Source organism: Lemur catta, chromosome 2, assembly GCF_020740605.2.
Source record: "Lemur catta isolate mLemCat1 chromosome 2, mLemCat1.pri, whole genome shotgun sequence".
Taxonomy (NCBI): domain Eukaryota; kingdom Metazoa; phylum Chordata; class Mammalia; order Primates; family Lemuridae; genus Lemur; species Lemur catta.
In genome coordinates, this window is record NC_059129.1 from 113,865,244 (window position 1) to 113,889,221 (window position 23,978).

The following is a 23,978-nucleotide window of genomic DNA, read 5'->3' on the forward strand; positions in this document are numbered from 1 at the left end:
CAGAGTATTTTTGGTACTTTTGTTAAAATTTGCTTCTTTCCATTAAATGTACTTGCTTGGCATTCCTCTAATATCACACCAGAATTATGTTTTAAGGTCAGGAGAATTCTGACTTGGTCCCATGATTACTTTGAGAGTCTTAAAAGCAGTGGTTCTGGTCCTGGTGCTACATATCCGGACCCTTGTGAAACTTAGAATAGTCTGGGGTGATTCAGGTAAAGCAATTGGAATTTGTAGCATCTGTGCTATCACCTCCATGATGACTACTATGTAATACAGCACCTGTACTGCTTTCACCATGTCTCCTGCAAGGACCAGCCTAATCCTATAGGATACTACATTATTTTTATTGTAATATCTCTTGGTTCATCTTTGACAGTACCCATGGCCTATTACTGATAAAAAGGTTTTTAAGAAGCCAAGATTTCTTGGTCTGGCATTTAGATCCTTCCCCAGTCTAGTCCCAGCTTATCTTCCCAAAGCTATTTTACACTACTCCTTACAAACTCCCATTTCATATGTATAAGGCTGCATATCAATTCTTAAATATACAAGTTGTTGTAGCTCTACAATTTTGATTATTTGGTACACTCTACTTAAAATGATCTTTTTTGCTCCAGGATGTGGGCCTAACTAAGCCCTACCCTTCCTTCAGGCCCCAGCCAGGGTTCCCAGGCATCAACCCAAAGATTGTCCATGCTACTTATTAAGTACTTATAAATGCTTCCTTATATTGTTATAGTTTATACCTAGTTTCCAAAAAGAGACAATAAGTCTCATATGTCAGATACTTTGTCTTATATAGATTCACATCACATCATTATGGCCTGGTAGAGTGTTTTCATATGGTATATGAATAATTAATGTATTAGTAACTATACTGATAACTCTAGATTCATTGCCATTTAGTAAGAAGCATGTTTCTAGCCTTTCAAATAGTAACTAAGCTGCCTAGAAATGAAAAGGTATCAATTTTCAATGTTATTCCAAAAGAAGAAGAGGGTAATAGAAAACTCAAGAAGTCTAAGACAATATTTCAGATTTTTAAACTGTAACTCAAACTTCTCACTCTGACCCTCCACCTTCTAATCTCTGCCAATATAGCCTCCACTGCTTACTGTGGTAACAGTCATATACATCTATGCTCTGCTCTACAAATGCCTTAAACTGTGAAAGTAAATTTCAGCTTCTTATTGAAATTCTGAAATGTTACTAAGTATCGTTTTCTCATTTACTTGTCAACTTTTTTTTTTAACCAAATGCTTATTATTTGTTGAGCAGTTAGGCTTCTTGCATTGACCTGAATACATACAGGCCCTGTGAGAAACAAATTTTTAGTGCTAGTAACAGCTTTCATATAATACATCAGACCCTGTTATTTTGAAAAATGACATGACCAATAATGAGGTCCTTTAACCTGAACTTTTTGAAAACTTACTAGGAGAGACGAATAAATATATTAACCCAAAGATTTTTTTTGTCACTATACTGATTTGAACATATAATTGTGAAACTTTTCTTTAGATTTAAAAGTTTTACTATCTTACAATTTTGAGCCCATTTTTTATTTTTTTTTCCTAGGAATCCATTTAGAATCTAAAAGATTTTGTTTGTGGTTTTTCTATCATATTTTGTGCTATCAAGGCTTGTCTTTTGTGCCAGAGGTCATGATTTTTAGCTCAAAATTACAACACATACAGGAATTAAACAACTTGTTGATTTTGCATGGAGCAGATGACACTCAGGAATTCCTGTTGCATTTAAAAGGGAGGACCTCAAAGAGACCTTTACATTGTCTGTTTTACAAGCAAGAATTTGTACTTTATAGTGAAAACATTGCACACATGCACATACATGCAGAGACTTTTTGTTTAAATGTGTACATGAAAATTAATGAAATATAAGATACTAGGAATCTTCCATTTACTGATAGCTGATTGAAGATACGTACTTGTATCTTATTCACTTTTGCCAACAAAGTTATATTAAAGAGTAAAAAGTGACGCAAGAAGTGTCAGCAATTTTTAAAAGATAGGAAGTAGATGGAGGATTGGCAAGTGACTTAGCAGAAAGGAAAAACCGAAAACTTATGAACATGTAGAGGAGGGTTCCAATGTACAAATTTAGCCTATAAAATCTGCTAACAGCCAGGATTTGGAAGTCAACAGAGTGTGTGAAGTAGAGGACTGAAAACTAGAATGATCTTTTCAAGGAACAGTTAGGTTATCCCAGGCTCTTCCTTTGGTCCACACATCAGGCTTCTCCTCCAAACAGGTGAGTCTCTTGAGGCATAGGTAGGCATGAGCAAAGTTTCTGAATGCAGGAAGATTAAATTAAAATCTGCATACTGAAAAAAAATCTGCATACTATGTAGCAAGACCGCCAGATCCTTCCCAGTTCAGCCCAAGAATGCTGTGGTCTGGTGCCTGACTCATAAGAAGACTGGAAGACCCAGAGTAAAATCTTACAGATCCCTACAGATCAACCATTTGGAAGGCAATGCCCAGTCATCGTATGGGAAAGACACCAACTGACCAGTACACTAATGCACAACAAACTTCCAGTCCAGTTTAAGCTCCTCCTATTGAATGTGAAAAGACACCAGGAATCACTAGACTTTGAAGGAAAGGCTCCAACAGGAAAGTAAGAGACAAGAATAAACATAATAGAAAATCTTCAAGTCATTCCCACTGGCTGTCCTCTCTGCTGAAAATGCTCTTTTTTGCTCTCTTTACTCCTTCACTTCATTCACTGAACTCAAATGCAAAATACTGAGAGATCTTTTCTTACCATTATATATAAAATATATCTAAAGTGTTGCCCTCTCCCCTGCCCCCACCTAATTCTTGATCATTCTATTTCTTTACTTCAACCCATCACAAAAATTAACTCAAAATGAATTACAGACCAAAATGTAAAATGCAAAACTATAAAATTCCCAGAATGCATAGCAGAAAATCTAGATGATACTGGATTTGACTATGACTTTTTAGATATGACCCCAAAGTCATGATCCATGAAAGGAAGAATTAACAAGCTATCCTTTGTTAAAAATTAAAAATTTCTACCCTGTAAAAGATACTGTCAAGAGAATAAAAATATAAGCCATAGACTGCTAGAAAATATTTGCAATATATATATATATATATATATATGATAAAAGACTGTTATCTAAAATATACAAAGAACTCTTAAAACTCGGCAATAAAAACCCAATTAAAAAATGGGCCAAAGACCTTAGCAGACACCTTACTATAAAAGATACACAGATGGCAAATAAGTATATGAAAAGATGCTCAATGTCATATGTCATCTGGGAAATGCAAATTAAAACAATGAGACAGCACTATACACCTATTACAATAGCCAAAATCCAGAACACTAACACCAAATTCTGGCAAAGATATGGAGCAACAGGACCTCTCATTCACTGTTGGTGAGAATGTAAAATGGCACAGCCACTTTGGAATGTCTTCCAGTTTGATAGTTTCTTACAAAACTAAACACAGTCTTACCATATGATTCAGCTATTTTGTTCCTTTATATTTATTTAAATGAGTTGAAAACTTATATTCACACAAAACCTGCATACAGAGGTATATAGCAATTTTATTTACAAATGCCCAAACTTCGAAGCAACAAAGATGTCCTTCAGTGGGTAAAAGAATAAAGAAACTGTAGCACATCCCGATAATGGTTTATTATTCAGTAAGAAAAAGAAATGAGCTATCAAGTCATGAAAAGACATAATGAAACTTTAAATCATATTATTAAGTGAAAGAAGTCAATCTAAAAAGTCTACATACTATATGAGGCCAGCTATATAACATTCTGGAAAAGGCAAAACTATAGAGATAGTAGAAGGATCAGTAGTTGACAACAGTTAGCAGGGAGGGAGGGACAAGTAGGCAGAGCACAGGGGACTTTTAGGGCAGTGAAAATACTCTGTCTGATCCTATAATGGTGGATATATGATATTATGCATTTGCCCAAACCCATAAAATGTACAGCACCAAGAGTACTCCTAATGTAAACTATGGATTTTAGGTGATAATAAGGTGCCTATGTAAATTCATGGATTGTAACAAATATACCACTCTCGTGTGGAATGTTGATGATGGAGGAGGCTGTGCATATGTTGAGGCAGCTTTTTGTACTTTTCACTCAATTTTGCTGTGCATCTAACTAAAATATAAAGTCTAATTTTTAAAGTTGTGAAGGAACTATTAATTTCAGGGAAAACAAAACCTTATGAAAGAAGTCATAATTAACTATTTGGCTCACCCATAAAAATATTTACATAATCATAAATTGTATATTGATATAACAGACCATAACCACCCTCTCTTTTGCGCCCTTCCTTCTGCTGTCCCTTTGCTGTGACAATGGGCCGGGTCGTCACCTGTGGCGTATGTACCATGCTCTGTAGGCCTGTGTCTTGCTCTTGCCCTATAATCCTGTCTTTCTTTCCTCAATAAACTTCATTTTCATGCTTGCCTAAAAGAAAAAAAATGTAATTAATATTCCAGATAATAAACAACATAGAAAGCAAAGAGATAAATATATGAAGTAATAAAATATGGTACTTGTCATCCAGACAATATGGTTCAAATGATTTTTTGAAATTAGAGTTTATCATTATAGGTTGAATTGTGCCCACTTCCCCAAATTCATATATATATATTCTAACCTTCAGCACCTTACAGCAGTGGTGCCCAACCTTTTTGACACCAGGGACCGGTTTCATGGAAGACAATTTTTTCCCCAGGACAGGAGCAGTGAGGAGCTGGTGGGGGAAAGGTGCCGTGGGGTTGGGGAGGTGGAGCTCAGGCGGTGATGCCTGGCCCCGTTCCTGACAGGCCACAGACAGGTACTGGGCTGCTGCCCCAGGGTTGGGGACTGCAGCCTTAGAGTGACTGTCTTTGGAAATAGGGCCTTTCAGATATAACTAGTGAATTAGGTCATTAGAGTGGGCTCTAGGCCATTATGACTAGCATCCTTAAAAAAAGGGAAATTCAGACACAGACTGGCACACAGGGAGAATGCCATGTGAAATGAAGGCAGAGATTACAGTGATGCTTCTACAAGACAAAGAATGCCAAATATTCCCTGCACACCATCAGAGGCACGGGTCAGAGTGTCCCTCACAGGAAGCCCACAGAAGGAACCAGCCCTACTTAAACCTTGATCTCAGAGCCTTACCTCCAGGGCTGTGTGAGACAAGTAACATAATTTGTGGTACTTTGTTAATGGCAGCCCTAGTAAACTGACATAGTTGCTGTATTAGAAAGAGGAACTCAAGGTGACTCAGTTGTCTGTTAAACCCAGCACAGCTCCCTGCCAATATCCCTGAAATTTCAGGTGAAAGATGAATTAAAGATACCATCCAATATATTATGAATATTTTTGTAAAAACATTTATAAAATTGTTAATTTCTCTTAAGAATTTAGTATTAAGATAGAAATGATTGTCTTGGGGATATAGTATGCTTCATTCTTTTAGACAATGACAGTTATAACGGAGACACAGTGTTTTCTTATAAGTTGGATATAGTCTTGGATTGAGTGCCCAAATAAGGCACTTACCCATGTCTTAGTTTCCCGGCTCACTATCCACCATCATCATTTTTGGGCCCATATTCTTTACCCTTGTTTTAATGGTATATGTGTGCTTTATCAAAACAAGGCTCTTTGGGGGGAGGGGGCAGTAGTTAGGATATACATAATCAGTAAATAAAGAACACTTATGACCAGCACAGCTTTAGTGGGCAGCAAACTCAACCTGCATCAGTCCTTTTCTGAAGTTGTTTCTGTAGCTATAGTGACCAACTGTCCTGGTGTGCTGGAATTAAGGGGCTTCCAAGGAAAAGGGACCTTCAGTGCTTTGGGCTCTGTTTCCTGTTTGAGATAATGATTACCCTGACAAATTCATGCATAGTTGTTTACTGATTCATCTAGTTTTTATGAGAACCAAATCTTGCTTCAACAGATGAGTAGCAATAATGCAAATAACCAAGTTCTCAGTTTCAGAAAATCCTCCTTACCATTCTTTCAAGTGAACCCTCATAGCTGGTCATGACTTCCTGTGAGAGAGGGAGGTTTACAGAGATACATTAGATATCACCAGCTAGTAGGGAACCAGGGTATGTTCTTGCTGGACTGCTTGAGCCTGGCTGTCCTCAAATCTTAGTCCCTGGTTGGTTGCCCTTTTAAACTTTTATCTTTTTCCTCATAGGCTCCAGTGATTTATCCAGTTTGCTTTGTTAACCAAATTTTAAATGATCAAGATTCTGAGAAATAGAGAATATTATTCCTTTCTTACGGTTGCCCCTTCAAGCCTACCTATAGACCTGATACTTCTACTGCCACTGGATAAAATATATGGCAGACCTCCTATTTTTCTGGTTATATTCAGATAATAAAAAGTAATCTGAAGTCACCATAGCTTCCAAAATAATTTCTGTTCAGAAATTAATATGTTTGGTGTTACAATAAGAAATTCAAGTTTTATTCAAAATTAAATTTCTGCCTTCATACAGGAAAGAGTTGTATGCTCAGTGTTTGACTTCTGCCTTTAATAACCTACCCCCTCCCTACCTCGCAACTATTATCTGAGATTTCAGGCCCCTCCATACTTGAAGTGTGAAAATGACAAAGAGATAAGGAGGCAGGAAAGATATATAGGTACTAACAGAGCTTGGTGGCTGATGAAAGTGACTCTTTCTCAAGACACTTTTCTGGGCTTTTCAGAGCCCTTGACTTGCATTGACTATCTCACCTGTACATACATGATTTGGTTGGTGCCTCTTCCCTACTTACTCAATTGCACTCCTTCCCTCAGACCGTAAGAATATGCAGTGGTACAGATCCAGCCATTATCCCCTACCAACTGGTCTTCTTGGAAAGCATTGAGAGAAAGCCTGTGTTACCTCTCTTCCCTGATGGCCCACATCTGCTTCCAAGAATCATTACCTTAGACCCACCACATGAGTATGTAGCAATGCACTTGCTTTCCAAATACTGCCTAATTTTTCTTTGGCCACTTAGCAAGTACCTCCAGCCATAGGCTCTGTTTTGAAATTTATAAGGCCTGAGTCAGAAACTAGTTGCTGTGTCTCTCCAGTTCCAAGAGATACTTTGAAACCTTTCTCAATAAGCTTGAGAAGAAGAGAAATCACCCTCCACCCTACCCAACCACCACCATGGAGATAATGGCATTATAGCATAGTGCTCACCGATCTCTAAATTCCCTGGCCATTTCGACTCAACCCTTTCGTATGTCCAAGTGACTGTGTGGCTCAGGTTCCCAGAACATGATTGAAGACATTTTCTGTATGGAATCTGCCCTGTCAATCTAGCACCTAGGTCACTTTGGAGTGAGAATACTTGGCACCTATTATCCTTCAGCATCGACTATCACTGAAACTGAAATAGTTTCATGTCCCATCACTGCCCCTCTCTCTTTGAATTTATCTTGCTCCATGATTTGCTGAGTAATAGAATGTGTTTCATGCACATTTCCTTTAGCCATTCTATTTCTGAAAGACAACATTTGTCCATGTGCTATTGATAACTCCACATTGGTGTATGTGATTGTCAGCTCTCTGAATGCAAAACTCTACCTTTTATTCCATTTGTAGTTGTGTATCAGCTAACATGGTGAACTTCATCTAAATAGTTGTTGACTTATATCTACCCTGCAAGAATTTGGTAATGATATTTCTTAAGAAATATTATGACCAATTTCACAAATTTGACAAGATTGAAGAGATACTGATTTGCTAAAATAACAGTATGGGGAAGAACAAGGAATATTATGTTTTATTAAGTAAAGGTCTTATAAATTTAAGCATTAGCCACAACATTATGTTAAATGTTTCAGAATTGAAGTACAACTTTAAGATTTAAAATGTGCAAAAAGTAAATATTCTGAGGGAGAGGAAATACTGAAAATTTACAATAGCATGAGCTTCACTTGATAAAACAGTTTAAGTCATTTCTTTTGTGATATTTACAAGTCTTGAAAGGTAAAGACCCTTCTGTATTATAATTAATGCATGTCATTGGTAATTTTCCTAATAAAATAATTGTATCTATGTTATTATAGTCAGGTAAACCTTCATAAGTAGAATCCATAGACACATAATTACTGTAGGCACTTTGTTGCTGCCTGTGAAATATAGTATGGAGTTGGAAAAAAAAAAAAAAAAAACCCGTATTTCTAAAAGAGAAACTTAAAGCAAGTCAGTCCCAAAAAAGCTAACTGACATTTATAAAGTAATTCTCATCCTTATAAATTGCCTTCTTGCAGGAAACAGACCTTATCCTGACTTTTAATATTTCAATGCACCGATCTTGGTGGATGGAGAATGGACCAGGATGTACGGTGACGTCAGTGACACCTGCCCCAGACTGGGCCCCAGAGGACCATCGCTACATCACGGTCTCAGGGTGTTTTCTGGAGTACCAGTACATAGAAGTGGCTCATAGTTCCCTCCAGATTGTCCTCGCAGTAAGTGTTGACAGCCAACCACTCCTAGTGCTTCTGTAATTGTTTTTATTTCTGTGCAAACTCAGTGCACGCAAATGGAATCTGTGGGTAAAGTGTGGCCTTTTTGCTTTTTCCTCATTAATGCCACTTTTCACAGGAATTTATCATGTTAATCCAAGCCATCCCCATGGACTGAGTGCACTGATTTTCTTCACAATCGGTAAATAGCCCTTGTCATCATCAGCATTTGACATAGGAAATCCAATCAGTCACGATGTGATTACTTGGCTTTTGGTAGACTTTTCCAAAGATTCTGGAGGGAAGATCAGAGAGTTTTTATAACTAACATTCTATAGTACTCAAATTTATAAGATTTCAATAGCTATCTTCTCCCCAGTACTTCTTTTGGCTGTGCTGCCAGCAATGGGATTTCTCTTTTCCACTTGCCCTATCTCTTTCCTCCTTCTTCCTAAATTTCCCCCAGGTACCACCCATCACCTTTTATTCCCTGCCCCCCTTTTTGCCAAAACAATTCAGATTTTCTATAGATTTTAGTTCTAGATTTTCATGCCCCCATTTGTCACAGTACTGTTCCCATAAATAACCCTCCTTCTACCAGAAGGCAGTAGAAATTATAAATCACATATTTGTATAACATATACCTATGTTATATAAAATATATTATTTTATTATGACAAAGAGATAAATAAAAGCACCCTTTCGCAAGAATAATTTTTACTAAGGCCAACTGCATGTCGTGGGACATACAAAGTTAAGGCAACTTTATTATACATTAATCTATTTATTCATTACAGATCCTAGATGTGTAGAACAGCATATATTTTTCTTAGATTCCATGTAGGATCTGCAATTGATGTGCATAATCTTAAAATTGTCAGCAACAAATAATGCAAGTGGAATCTGTTTTTTGTTTATTTCTTCAGTTAATTACTTTGGGGATGATATTGACTCACAATTCTTAAATAACAAGAAATAATAGGTCCTTGGTAGAATAGCATAATATTCAGAAGGACATAAAATTCTCCTGGAATTAAAAATATAACTACATGAGTGTGCATGAGATTATATAGTTAATATATTGTTATTAGATTCTAATGGACTATATATATGTGTGTTATCATAGGCTAAGCATGCTGTGTTAGTAAATACTTCCCAAATCTCTATAACCAAAAACCATAAGGGTTTGCTCTTGTGTGTCAGCAGGAGGCTTCACTAATCACTGTCACTAAGGAAACAAGGCTAGCGGAGCAGCCACTATCTTAATCATCATGGGTCTCCATGCCAGAGAACAAAGATAGATACAAGGGTCTGCTTTGGCACCTAAATACTCCTGCTTGGAAGGAGAAGCTCATTGCTCACAGCTCATTGTCCAGAACTGATCACACAGACCCACCAAATCACAGAATGGTCAGGAAGGAGGGAGAGCTGTAAATATTTGGAAATCAGCATTAGTGATGTACAAAACATCTGAATTATGTTCTTTACTAAAGCACTGAGTGATCTCCCTTGAGTATGTACAACCTGAGACACTTCTTCCAACAAACAAAATCTTCTGTAATAGTTTTAAATCTAAAATTGCTCATTTTGCTTATCCTAAAATAAAGATAAGTTAGATTTAATGGGATGGAAGTAGCCATTTCATTCCTTAAAATATATTTAAATCAAGTATTCACTCTCACATTGGAAAAGTGAAATATTTCTGGGATTTGGGGACAGATATAATATCTTTACCTATGTGTTAGAGATGGGTTTTAAACAAAATATTCCTTCTGTGGAACTCCCTGTTTTTACTGTACCCACGTCTTTTTGAAAAACCTCTCTACCTATGTTTCAAGGATAATGTGAAGATATAGTTTATGTGTATGGATACTTATATTTAAGTATTTCAAAGAGTGATTTGAATTTGTGTGTGTGTGTGTGTGTGTGTGTGTGTAAACTATTTTCACAGATTTATTAAACCCCACATAACATTTTGGCACACGGGGAATCTGCTAAAAAAAATACGTTTGGACACAGAAGCATATGTTGAGGCTGACATACTGCCCAAAGAAAAAATATTTTTACATAAATGAAAACCATCTGTAAAGGCAAGGTGGCTAGAGTACAAAGAAGATAGATGGTGTGTCCTGAAGAACAGATGTGACCAATATTTCATGCTACTGGCTCCCACTTCTCCTGTCTGCATTGCCCCCTGTGGAGTGAAGGAATAGTTTGAGCAAACCAGCATAGGATGTGGCATCTTTACCTCTATCTTTTCCACCTGTTCTTCTTCCCAGGGGTGCGCTTCTTTTGCAATGCCGCATGTGGAACACCTGAGAGTATGGAAGCACCTGTGCAGCTAAGCCATTACTTGGAGAAGTTTCAACACACTTTCTGCCTTTAGTCTCGCTATTGTGTGGGCAGACTTGGGCTGAAAGCATTTGCTGTACAGAAAATTTAGCAAATCTTAATGAAAGCTTTATAATGCAAACCAAAAAGGGCTTATCTTGAGCAATTTGCTCTGCCTAGTTATTGGAAGCCCTCCAAATAAATTTTCTTGTATTTATTCTGATCAATTCTGCTGTAATGATTAAGTGATGAAATAGTATCACAAATCTCTGTTCCTCCCCTTTTGCATTACCCAAATCATCCCCCTGAGTGTTCCGTTCAGTCCAGCATAGTGAACACTTCCTGAGTACTTGTCCCCTGCTGGCATCTAGAAAAGCAAAGATGACAGGATCTCTGACCTTGACGATGTCACAGTCAAAAATGGATCAAGTTTTCCCAGGGTACAAACCAGGTGCAAACAGGCACATTTTGGGGACATGGTAGGCAGAGAACATGGTTTGTGCAGTTTATGGCATAATCTTGGCTTCTTAATTCCATCCTGGCTTTTGGAGTCAGCTGAACTCTCATTCTTCTCATTGTTGTCATCAGTCTTTGAAGCTGCCCTCTCTTCCAGGGTATGTGGCTTAGATCTGTTTTCATAAACCGGGGCTGTCTCAACCACTGCTCTTGATTAACTGCAAATCTCTCCAGCTCTGTTTCTCCACCCTCACTCAGCCTTTATTTTGCAGATTCCTGACCCATGGCAAGCCTGTCACCCCGTTGTTCAGTTTTCTGCCAATCAACTCTGGGCTGATTTTGAAATTAGCATTCACAAAGCCCACATTTGCATCGCACATACATAAGATATCTCCCATCTACAGCCAAAGGAAGACAAGTATAATATCCGTATAATTGGGAAGTGGGCTATTAATCACACAGCCTCCAGGCGAGCAGAAAGGACTGCCAGAACACTGTAATGATGAGGCAGGTGTGAGAGCCCTAGCTTTCTCCTCCTCCAGCAGCATTTTCTTCTTGTTAGTATCAGATAGCACCTTCAGAAGGAATACAGGTGTGCACAGTTTTAATAAAACCAGAAATTTAAAAATCCACATTTACAAAATAGATAAAATAAAGGTGTGTAGGAAGAGCCAGGGGGGAGATCAATTAGGGAAATGAAATTATTCATGTTACAAAAGAATTAATCAAATTCCTTCAAACAATGTGTGATTAGAACTGCATGGATTACAAAATATGTTCACATGAATTAATTCTTTGACCCTACAATAGTCCTCTGAGGGCAGCAGAGAAGGTTAAAAGCTTTTCCTAAGATGCCTTAGCCAGTAAATAGGGATGATGAACATGCTGTCCTCCAAGGATGGGAAACAGTTTTCAACGTGAATACAGCCCCAGCTGATGGGTAATAGATTCCCGAAGCCCAAAAATTCAGAGTTGGTCAGTGGCAAGGGACAACATGATTCATTAGCTATGGCTGCCATGGATGAGGGAAATGGAAATGTATGTGCCTCATATTTATTCTGCACCTGTTATGCTTCACTTCCTGTAACCAAAACAATGAAAAGATGTTTTACAAACAAATGTGCATAAGTGATATTTTAAGTGAAAACATTTATAGCAATAACTGAAGTAACTACATATATTCAAGTATATGTTTAAATTTCACATAACACTTCATCTCTCTCTTTTCTCTAGAAAAATCCAGAGAATCAATATTTCTATGTTTAATATGAACCTCTTCAACCTAAATTGCATGTTTTTGTCTTCCTTTATTTCCTCTACATTATTTTCTTTACTTCTGACACACTTCTAAGTTCATGGAAGGTTGACTATTAATTGCTTTTAGCAGAGCAGCAGAGGATATTGGTAAAAATGTAAGTGGCCTTACTGTTTCCTGCAGCAAGTAGAGTTGGCTTAGACATCATATCCAAATGATCAGGGAAGTCCTAGAAATTTTTACAAAAAAGTTCTAATATCTGGTGCATGGTTCATGGCTAAAAACAGGTTAATTGTCAAGTTTATACTTTAGTTATGTCTATTTCCTATTCAGAAAACTATATGCTTTGTAAAGTGCAGAAAATGATGAAAATCTTTGTTCAGTATAGTAAAAAACATCTGTAAATAGAATATGTACCTTCAGATCAATGAAGTCACAGATGTTTCCAATTATTCTTGGTGAATAATTTATGTTTGCCATTTGGCTTGCTAAGATTTGCCAAGGAATGCCATTGATGAAGAAGTTTTCCAAACTTCAAATCCCTTTATCCAAATTGACTTGAGGTTGTGTTGGGAATGACAAATGGGTATTTCTTTGGATGTTGCTGATGTGTTTGATGCATGCATGAGAGTGGCCTTATTGTACATGTTGCTCTTTGATATTAATACCTCCCTTAATCTGGAAACACTGCTTCCCAGTGATTTGATTAAGATTTAGGTCATGATTTTCATGTCACCTAGAACATTGCCATTAAGATTGTAAAGCCTAAACCTAAGTTGTGAATTTGTATTGTTTTAAAGGGATGAGTGGGAAAATAGTATAAGCTGGTACCCAGCTACTGCTACATTGAGAAGTGATACAGTTGCCATGGCCATGAGACTACCCTTTGTTACATTTATTTTTATTTTAATTTTTTTAAAAAAGTTTGCTTAGATTTATATATTTTTTAAATTTTTAATTTTTATGGATACATAAAATAGTTATACATATTTATGCACTAAATGTGAAATTTTGATACAAGCATACAATATGTAACAATCAAATCAGGGTAATTGGAATATCTATCACCTCAAGCATTTATAATTTCTTTGTGTTAGGAATATTCCAATTCCATTCTTCTAATTATTTTTAAACATACAATAAGTTGTTAACTAAAGTCACCCTATTGTGCTACTGAATACTAGATCTTATTCCTTCTAACTGTATTTTTGTACCATTAACCAAGCCCTTTGTATCCTCCCTCCTCACTAACCTTCCCAGCCTTGATAACCATTCTACTTTCTATTGCCATGAGATCAATTTTTTTGGCACCTACATTTGAATGAGAACATGCAATATTTGTCTTTCTGTACTTGCTATGTTCCACTCAACGTAATGTTACATTTATTTGAATTGAAAAATTGACAGACTTTTTAAGACAGAAAGTAAATTTGCTTTGGTTCAATTTGTTTCACAGTGAAAAGTGATTTGGCCATTTATGTTATAAGTTATTGATTTTTTCATAAACTAAGTTAGCCATATCTGCATATATATTGACAAAAATATATTCAAAAAATATGTTTTTATAAATTGACAAAAAAAATCAAAAAAACATTGAAATTAAATAATATTTCAGTATTTTTCATACTTTTTTATATATATCAAGTTAAATTAGGTGCCATTAACAGAAAGAGTTAGGAGTATAATTAATAGTTGTTTGTTATGTCTTGGTAGTATTTTCAGCATACTTTCTTGAAATTGCTGTTACAAACTGGGAAATTTCCAGTTCTTTGCCTTTATTAAAATTGAAGTAAAACAAATATATTTTTCAGTTGGTAGATTATTTGGAATAATTTTGTGATAGATAATTATGTAAATTGCAGCATGCAACTCAAAACTTACAGAAGTTGAGTGACATCATTCTAACCAAATACTTCCAATACATCTCTATTTATTAATATTTAGAGAACAAGATTTTTTAGTGGGCCGGGTATGGTGGCTCATGCCTATAATCCTGACACTCTGGGAGGCCAAGGAGGGATTGCTTGAGGTCAGGAATTGGAGACCAGCCTCAGCAAGAGTGAGAGCCCATCTCTACTAAAAATAGAAAGAAATTAGCCAGACAACTAAAAAATAGAAAAAATTAGCTAGGCATGGTGGCACACTCCTGTAGTCCCAGCTACTTGGGAGGCTGAGGTAGGAGGATTGCTTGAGCCCAGGAGTTTGAGGTTGCTGTGAGCTAGGCTGACGCCACAGCACTCTAGCCCAGGCAACAGAGCAAGACTCTGTCTCAAAAAAATATATATATTTTTTTAGTGATCAAACATTTAAAAAACTCAGAAAATTGAATAATACTGAACCCTGCCTGATTCTAGTACTAATAAGAAATTCATTTTAAATAAAATTTTGTTTCGTACATAATAATTTTGATCAATGTGTATAATAGACTACATTGTTTTGATCAATTGTATAAAATAATTTTGATAATAACTCACATAATAAAACATTTTTAATACAATGTTTTATGGACATGGGAACAAAAAATCAAATTTAAATTTATATATATTTAATTTAACATATATACAAATTTATACATATATGTTTCTTACAGAGAAGTATGACAGAATGATCATATACACGTTCAAGAAAAAACTTATTAGTACAATAGTCTGTGGAAGCAGTAACATGGAGTTCTAAAAGAAAAGGTACTACATAAAATTTATGATCCTTAAAAATACATACATGTATTTTTAAATAAAAGAAGGTGAATTTCAATTCACAGTAGTATTCATATTTCATTGGATGTATTTAAGAGAGTAACATAATAGGCTTCTTTAAAACCCATTAATATGTATAATGTGTCAAAATAACAGGTCTTTCACAGCCAATTAAACTAGTCCATAGTACCCAAAATGATCTACCGATTCAATGCAATCCTTATTAAAATCTCAAAGGCATTTTTATGGAAATAGAAAAAAATTCTAAAATTCATATGGAATCACAAAATACCCTGAATAGCCAAAACAATCTTGAGAAAGAAGAGCAAAGCTAGAAGTGTCACACTTCCTGATTTCAAAATATATTATAGAGGGGCAAGATGGCTGAATACAGACATCAGTCACCAGATAGTGTCAGAAAGAAGGAAAAGTTTTAGATGGAAAAAAAAAAAACATAGCTCAGGTATAATGCTGAAGGAAAAGTGTCAAAACCTACCAGAGATTCCAAGGAAGAAGTTGCAGAGCAGAGAAAGAAGCAGCAAGATTTAGGCAGAGATTGGCCCCCAGGAAACTTGGAGCCCCATGGGAAGAGGGGGTTTTGTTTCTCCTTCCCTCATACCTCTGGCTGTCAGAGGACACCTGAGCTGCTAGAGAGCTTTTCTACCCTATGAGCCCAAAAGCTGCTGCCACCAGTGAACAGGGTCACAGGGTAAACAAAGCACCATGCTGCCAGCACCGTCTGGGTGACTCCCCATCACAACAGACCCAAGCCGACATGGTAGGTGCCATACTGTATCTCACCCATTGTGTGCCTTTGTCCTCCCCAGGGAGCTTCATCCCTTCAGTTTTCTTGTTACTTGTCCCCACACAAACATCTCCCAGATTGCAATGGCCACAGGGGCCAGTGTGTCCTGGGGGATAAGTGTGATCCCAGAGCTTGGACATTCTGGGCAGGCTGCCTTCCAGAGAGGGGAACAGAGATAACCAGAGTGCCAGCACTCCTCCATTCAGACTCTCTTCTCCCCTTACCATCCTCCACCCACTGCTGCCAAGTGGCACTGGTGCCCCAAGCGACAATTGAGTTGGGGCTTTCAGGAGCAGCTGCTTCCCCTCTCTTGGTGCATCCACTACACTGAGGCTCCTACAGACAGTGGAGCTCACATATTTCCCATTAAAGACCTGCAGTGGACCAAGGGTTGTTCAGACTGTGAGCTCCCTGCCCAACAGCCCTCCCCAGTGCTGTTCTCTGGCTGCTCCGGCAGAGCAGGGAATACCCTGAAGTGGAGGGACATTAAGTCTGCTTGAGTGCTCCACAGGCAACTTGAGACCAGCATGCTTCTTTCTGGCATGTCAGGGATTGAACTTGGAGGATGAGGGGGCAGGCCTTCAGGCCAGATCCCATATTCCCAGGACTTGATCACATTGCTTAGGGGCACAGAGGGGACATTTGTGAACTTAACTTGGGATGCAAGGGAACCTGTTTGGGCAGAACTGAAAGTAGAGTGCATTGTGGTTCTGAACCACATGCACGCAAGGAATATCCCCTCCCCCTACAGGAAAACTACACTTTCAATCCAGGCTGGGATCTCAGGCAGGGAAGCACCCAGCCTGAAGCACAGTTGCTGGTGAACTCAGCTAGTTTGGGCTTCTGCTTGTGGCCAGACACTGTCAGGAGACCTCAGAACAGAGGAGGAGGTAAAAGAGTGAAACCTACTTCTGACAGTCTGTGAATCCCAGACAGCCCTTCCCCAATGAGTAGACTTTCTAGCTTGGTGGAGCCACTCCAGCTCCTCCCAGATGGCTTTCCCAAAGGGTCTGGCAGGTGACCTATGATCCCTGCTGGGACAGCTCTTGTGTCTGCCTTTGTGAAGACTGAAGGCACGCTCATCTGACCTAGCCTTGTCCAGTCTCATTCTTCTATCCACCTCTGTTGTGATGGAGAATGAGGAGTGTCCTGGGAACTCCAGGGCCCTCCCCAACAGTTGAGGCATTCAAGTGCTTCTCCTGATGGACTATAGCCAGTCACAGATCCAAAAGATCAACACTGCAGCTGGCTCTTTCCTGTAAGTACCACCTACCAGCAGGGAGGATAATCTTTATAGCCCATTGCAGCATTTACTGACTCAATCATATAAGGCATGGCTGATTCTTACCCACAAGTACCATTTACTGTCTCAGAGATTAAGCTGAGGATCCTAATATAATTCACATTGTTAAGAAGACCACAGGGCTGCGGAAGGTGAAATAATTTCAATGATCTCCATTTTCTCTCATCAACAAGAGAGAGGGAATCTGCCTACACAAATAGCACAGCACTACAGCACTGCTACAGCCTATAAACAACTAGCGAGTGAGAAAACCACCACACTGATGATATCCATAACCAACATATCCATTCAGAACCTAGACTTACATCATAGTACCCACAAAGCAAAGCCAGAATTCCTTACCCAACATATACTACAGACACACCCTTAAGAGTGAGAGGAGAACAAAAGCCCTATGTAAACAAAAGAAAATAAAAAACAAGATGTGACAGTGACTCTAAATGAGACAGAATCAGCACAAGAACTCCAGAAGCATGAAAATCAGAGGGAAAGGACCCCTACCCTCAAAGTAGCACATCAGCTCTCTAGCAAGGGATCCCAACCAAAATGAAAATACTGTAATGACAGATAAAGAATTCCAAATATGAATTGTAAGACAACTCAATGAAACCCAAGAGAAAATGAAAAAAACCCTCAAAGAAATCAGGAAAACAATTCAGGGAATGAACGAAAAATTTACTAAATATATAGACATACTAAAATAAAGCCAAAGAGAATTTCTATAAATGAAAGATTCATTTAGATAAATACAAAAAAAGTTTTAAGAATAGACTAGACCAAACAGAAGAAATAATTTCAGAGCTTGATGAGAACACTTTTGAATTAACCTGGTTAGTAAAAAATAAAGAACAAAGAATCAAGAGGAACAAATAAACTCTACAAGAAATATGGGATTATGTAAAATGGTCAAATATTAGAATCATAGGCATTCCTGAGGGAGAAGAAGAAAAAGCACAAGGTCTGAAAAACCTATCTAAGGGAATAATTGAGGAAAACTTCCCTGTTCTAGCTAGAGATACAGACGTCCAGATACAAGAAGCACAAAACAGGTCTGAACAAATGGAAAAAAATATCAAAATCATACTACGTATTAATATTTTCTCAGACCACAATGGAATAAAACTAGAAATTAATTCCAAGAGAAACACTGAAATCTGTACAATGTCATGGAAAGGAGACAATCTGCTGCTGAATTATCCTTGGGCCAATGATGAAATTAAGTTGAAAATCAAGATTCCTTGAAATGAATGACAAAGGGGACACTGCTTTCAAAATCTATAGGATATAGAAAAAGCAGCCCTAAGGGGAAAGTTCACAACCTTAAATGCCCCCGTCAAAAAGACAGAAAGATCACAAATTAACAACTTAATGCCACACATCTAAAGGAATTAGAAAGAGAAGAACAAACCAAACCCAAAGCCAGCAGAAGAAAGGAAATAACAAAGCTCAGAGCAAAACTAAACAAAATCAGAAATAAAAAACAATACAAAGGCTCAATGAAACATAAAGTTGGTTCTTTGAAAAGATAAACAAAATCAATAGACCACTAGCCAGATTAACCAGAAATGGAAGAGAAAGGACTCAGATAACTTCAATCAGAAATGAAAAAGGAGATATTACAAATGATACTGCAGAAATACAAAATATCATCTGTGAGAATACTATGAAAACCTCCAGGCAAAAAACTTAGAAAAACCTAGAGGAAATGGATAAATTCTTGGAAACACATGACCTCCCAAGCCTCAATCAGGAAGAAATAGAAACCCTAAAGAGATCAATAATGGGCAACAAGATTGAAGGAGCAATGAAAAATATCCTGATTAAAAAAAAATACCCAGACCAGATGTATTCACAGCTGAATTCTGCCAAACCTACAAAGAAGAATTTATACCTATTCTACAGAAACTATTCCATAACATCGAGGAGGAAATCCTCCCTAACTTATTCTATGAAGCTAATATCACCTTGATACCAATGCCAGGAAATGACACAACAAAAAAAGAAAAGTACTGGCCAAAGTCCCTTATGAACATAATTGCAAAAATCATCAAGAAAATCATAGCAAACCAAATTCAATAGCACATCAAAAAGATAATTCACCATGCTCAAGTGGATTTCATCCCAGTGATGCAAGGATGTTTTAACACACACAAATCAATAAACATGATTCATCACATAAACAGAAACAAAAACAAAGACCACATAAACATCTCAATACATGGAGAAAAATCATTCAATAATATCCAGCACCCTTTCATGATGATAACCCTCAACAAACTAGGCATAGAAGGAATATACCTCAAACTTCTAAAAGCTATCTATGACAAACCCACAGCCAACAACATACTGAGTGGGAAAAAGTTGAAAGCATTCCCCCTAAGAACTAGAACAAGGACAGGGTGCCCACTGTCACCACTTATATTCAACATAGTATTGAAAGTCATAGCCAGAGCAATCAGGCAAGAGAAGGAAATATAAGCATTCAGATTGGGAAAGAGGAGGTCAAACTATCCATGTTTGCTGATAATATGATCTTGTATCTAGAAAACCCTGAAGATTCCACCAAAAGACTCCTGGAATTGATAAATAAATTCAGCAAAGTCTTAGGTTACAAAATCAATGTACACAAATCAGTAACATTTCTATATACTATTAATAGTCAAGTGGAGAGTCAATCAAGACCTCAATACCATTCACAATAGTTACAAAGAAAATAAAATACCTAGGAATATACCTGACAAAAGAGGTTAAAAAACTACAAGGAGAACTAGGAAATACTGATGAACAAAATTGCAGATGACACAAACAAATGGAAAAATATCCCCTGCTCAAGGATGGGTAGAATCAACATTGTTAAATTTTCCATACTGTCCAAGGTGATTTACAGATTCAATGCAATCTCCATCCAAATACCAATATCATATTTCACAGATCTAGAAAAAAAGTAATCTTAAGCTTTATTTGGAACCAAAACCAAGCCCAAATACTGAAAAAAATCTTAAGTAAAAAGAACAAATCTGGAGACATCACACTACCTCACTTCAAATTATACTACAAGGCTACAGTAACCAAAACAACAAGAAATTGGTATAAACATAGAGATATAGACCAATGGAACAGAATAGACAACCCAGAAATGAAATCGTCTAACTACAGCCAAGTGATTTTTGACAAAGCATATAACAACGTTCACTGGAGAAAGGACGCCCAATTTAATAAATGGTGATGGGAAAACTGTATAGTCACTTGAAGACAAATGAAACAGGATCTCTATCACTCACCATGTACAAAAATTAATTCAAGATAGAATAAAGACCTAAATGTAAGGCATGAACAATACAAATTCTAGAAGAAAATTTAGGAAAAACTCTTTTGGACATTGGCCTAGGCAAAGAATTTGTGACTAAGACCCCAAAGGCAAATATAGCAACAACAAAAATAAATAAATGGGATTTAATTAAATTTAAAAACTTCTGCGTAGCAAAGCAGGTAATCAACAGAATGGACAGCCTACATAATCGGAGAAAATATTTGCAAACTATACATCTGACAAAGGACTGATATCCAGCATCTACAAAGAACTCAAACAAATCAGCAAGAAAAAAACAACTACATCAAAATGTGGGAAAACTACATGAACAAAAGTTTTTCAGAACAAGACAAATGGCCAAGAAACATATGGAAAAATGCTCAACATCACTAATCATCAGGGAAATGGAAATTAAAACTACAATAGGGTACCACCTTACCTTTATCAGAATAGGCATTGTTAAAATGTCAAAAAACAATAGATGTTGGCATGGATTCAGAGAGAAAGGAATGCTTATACACTGTTGGTGGGACTGCAAATTAGTATAACATCTATGGAAATCATTATGGAGATTCCTCAAAAAATATGTAGAGCTACCATTTGATCAAGCAATCCTACTGCTGAGTATCTACTTAAGGGAAATGAAGTCATTTTATAAAAAATACACCTGTACTCAAATGTTTATCACAGCATAATTCAAAATTGCAAAGGTGTGGAATCAACCTAACTACCCTTCAATTCATAAATGGATAAAGAAAATGTGATGCACACACACACATACACACACACCATAGAGTACTACCCAGCCATAAAAAGGAATGAAATAATGTCATTTGCAGTAATGTAGAGTGAACTGGAGACCATTATCCTAACTGCAGTATCTCTAGAATGGAAAACCAAACCCTGTATTTTCTCACTAATAAGTGGGAGCTAATAGATGAGTACACATGGGCACAAAGTGATATAAAGGACATAAAAATCCAAGAAGTGGAGGGGAATGGTGGGCATGGGATAAAAACTTTCCTGTTGGATACAATGAACACTATCTTGATGATGGGCACACCAAAAGCCCCAACTTAAGCATTATACAAGATATCTTTGTAACAAAAACTCTTTTACTTCCCCCCAATTAATATTTTGAAATAAAAAATAAAACAAAACTAAACTTTGAAATGTGTAAAATATATATAAACATACACATACACACACACACACGCACCATATCTCAAAGCTACAGTAATTTAAACAGTGTGGAACTGGCATAAAGACAAACACAGACCAATGCAACAGAATAGAGTCCAGAAATAAATCCATGTATATATGGTCAACTGATCTTCAACAAGGTTTCAATTTAAATTAATGGTGAAAAATATCAAGCATCTATTTCAGATGCACATAGTTTTCAAGTCAATTTTTATTGTTGTTTAATTCTTTCAGGATATATGGGAGTAGGAATGGGCACTACTCTACAGCAGTGGATCTCAATGAGGGCTGAGAATAAGAATTTCCTACTCAGTTATTTAAAGGATTACCATAACATGACCTACTAAATATTTTGTTTCCTTAGCCCTGAGGTAGGACCTAGGTGGGTATAATTTTCAAAACTTTTGCCAGAAATACTAGTGCCTTTCCTTTCTCTTCACTACTGATCCTTCTGACATCCTGAATTGCTCAAAAACACATGGTGTCTTGTCAGGGAAGGTGATTTTTCTAATATGAAAATGGTATCACAGCTCTGGGTGCCCTGTCAACTCCTTTCTGGGCCTCGAGAGTCATTTTCCATCCAGGACTGCAGGATCAAGCCTGTAACATAAATAGCCTATTATCAAATACTATGAGTGCTATATTTCTCAATAAATAGTGAGTTGTAGATCCAGAATTGAAAACTGAAACTTCTGATTTCTAGTCCAGTGTCAAAGACCATGCAATAGCGTTCTTCTTAGGACAAAATTGCTTTGTGCCTGCAATGGACAAAATGACCAGCACTGGGCTTCTTTCCCAGCTCTCATAATAGTTGAGTAGCTATGTTACTCAGCACCAATTATTATATACACTGTTCCAACAATAGTTCTCCTGGGTACTCAGAAATGTAGACCTGCTTGTCAAAAGTTAAGTAACACAATAAACAAAATAAATATGATTTGTTTTTCTGGAATATCAGAATAGTTTATACAAATATTCACAAAAATATGAGAAACGCCAAATATCAAAGTATATGAGGAGTTTTCTCAATGACAAGGTTGCTGAAATAGGAGAATTAAGGTGGTAAATAGAATTGGGAAAGGACATTTCTTGGCGCAAGTGAATGCTGCAAAACACACAGAAATAGGCAAAGTTCTACAAACTAATTTCAGAACTTTGACTGTTATCTGTCCCTGAATACTAAGAAACACCATAGTGACTGAATAGTTGGAAGTAACCTGTTGCTACTTTTGAAGTGGGCATAAATTTAACTTTTCTAATCTGTTCTCTATTTCTCTAGACAATTCATTTACGCATTATCCCTTCAGAGCTCTTATGTCTTATCCACAAATGTCAATCAAGTTTTGGTTAAAGTAAACACTAAATAATTAGTTATCATGTCCTTTATTATTTCTTTTTATTACTAAAAAGTGCACTTGTAAATTGGCAAGTAGTTCTGTGAGCACATGAACAAGCAAACTGTAAGAACTTAAACAGCCTCTAATGTCAAATTAAGTTTAAGATTTTTCTGCTTTTAATATTCTCTGGTATTCCCTGCATGCAAATTCAGAAATATAAGGTAAAATATTCATAGTCTGGGAGTAAAAATCCTTAAATCTTACACCCAGCTGCATAATAAACTATTTTGTAATTATGAACTAAATGAGATAATGTTTAAGAAATTGCCTTGAAGATAATAAAGGTAGTAGTGTTTATTTTCTGTTTAGTTCAGTTTCTTCTACTATTCATTGAGAATATTATTACCTTTCCAGGCTAACTCACAGTGATATACAAAAAATGAACTACATTCTACTAAGTTTACTTACTCCCCAGATAGAACTATAATTCTTAAAGCCAGTGTAATATTATTTAGATATTGTACCACCAACCTGCACAGGGGTAAATTTTATCCCATATCAACCATTATTATCAGTATGCAACATCTGCTTCTATATGTAAGGTTTGAAGCACTTGCTTACCCCCTAAACATACTACTTTATCTAAGGGAATGTTTGGAAACATCATGGAATAAAAATACCAATACATTTGAGATGATACTAAGGAGTGTAGGCTACAAAAATTCACCAATAATTGGGTTTTATGCAAAAATAATATGAGATTTAAGTTGAAC

At 36.7% G+C, this 23,978-nt stretch overlaps 1 protein-coding gene across 1 annotated transcript in view; it reads left to right on the forward strand.

Annotated features, from left to right (window-relative positions):
- The window catches only part of NKAIN2 (sodium/potassium transporting ATPase interacting 2), a 538,612-nt gene that overhangs the window by 351,297 nt on the left and 163,337 nt on the right, over window positions 1-23,978 (forward strand). Inside the window, exon 5 of the mRNA XM_045542243.1 lies at window positions 8,312-8,512. Coding sequence (XP_045398199.1) covers window positions 8,312-8,512 — 201 coding nt within the window. The remainder of the gene's footprint in view (window positions 1-8,311; window positions 8,513-23,978) is intronic.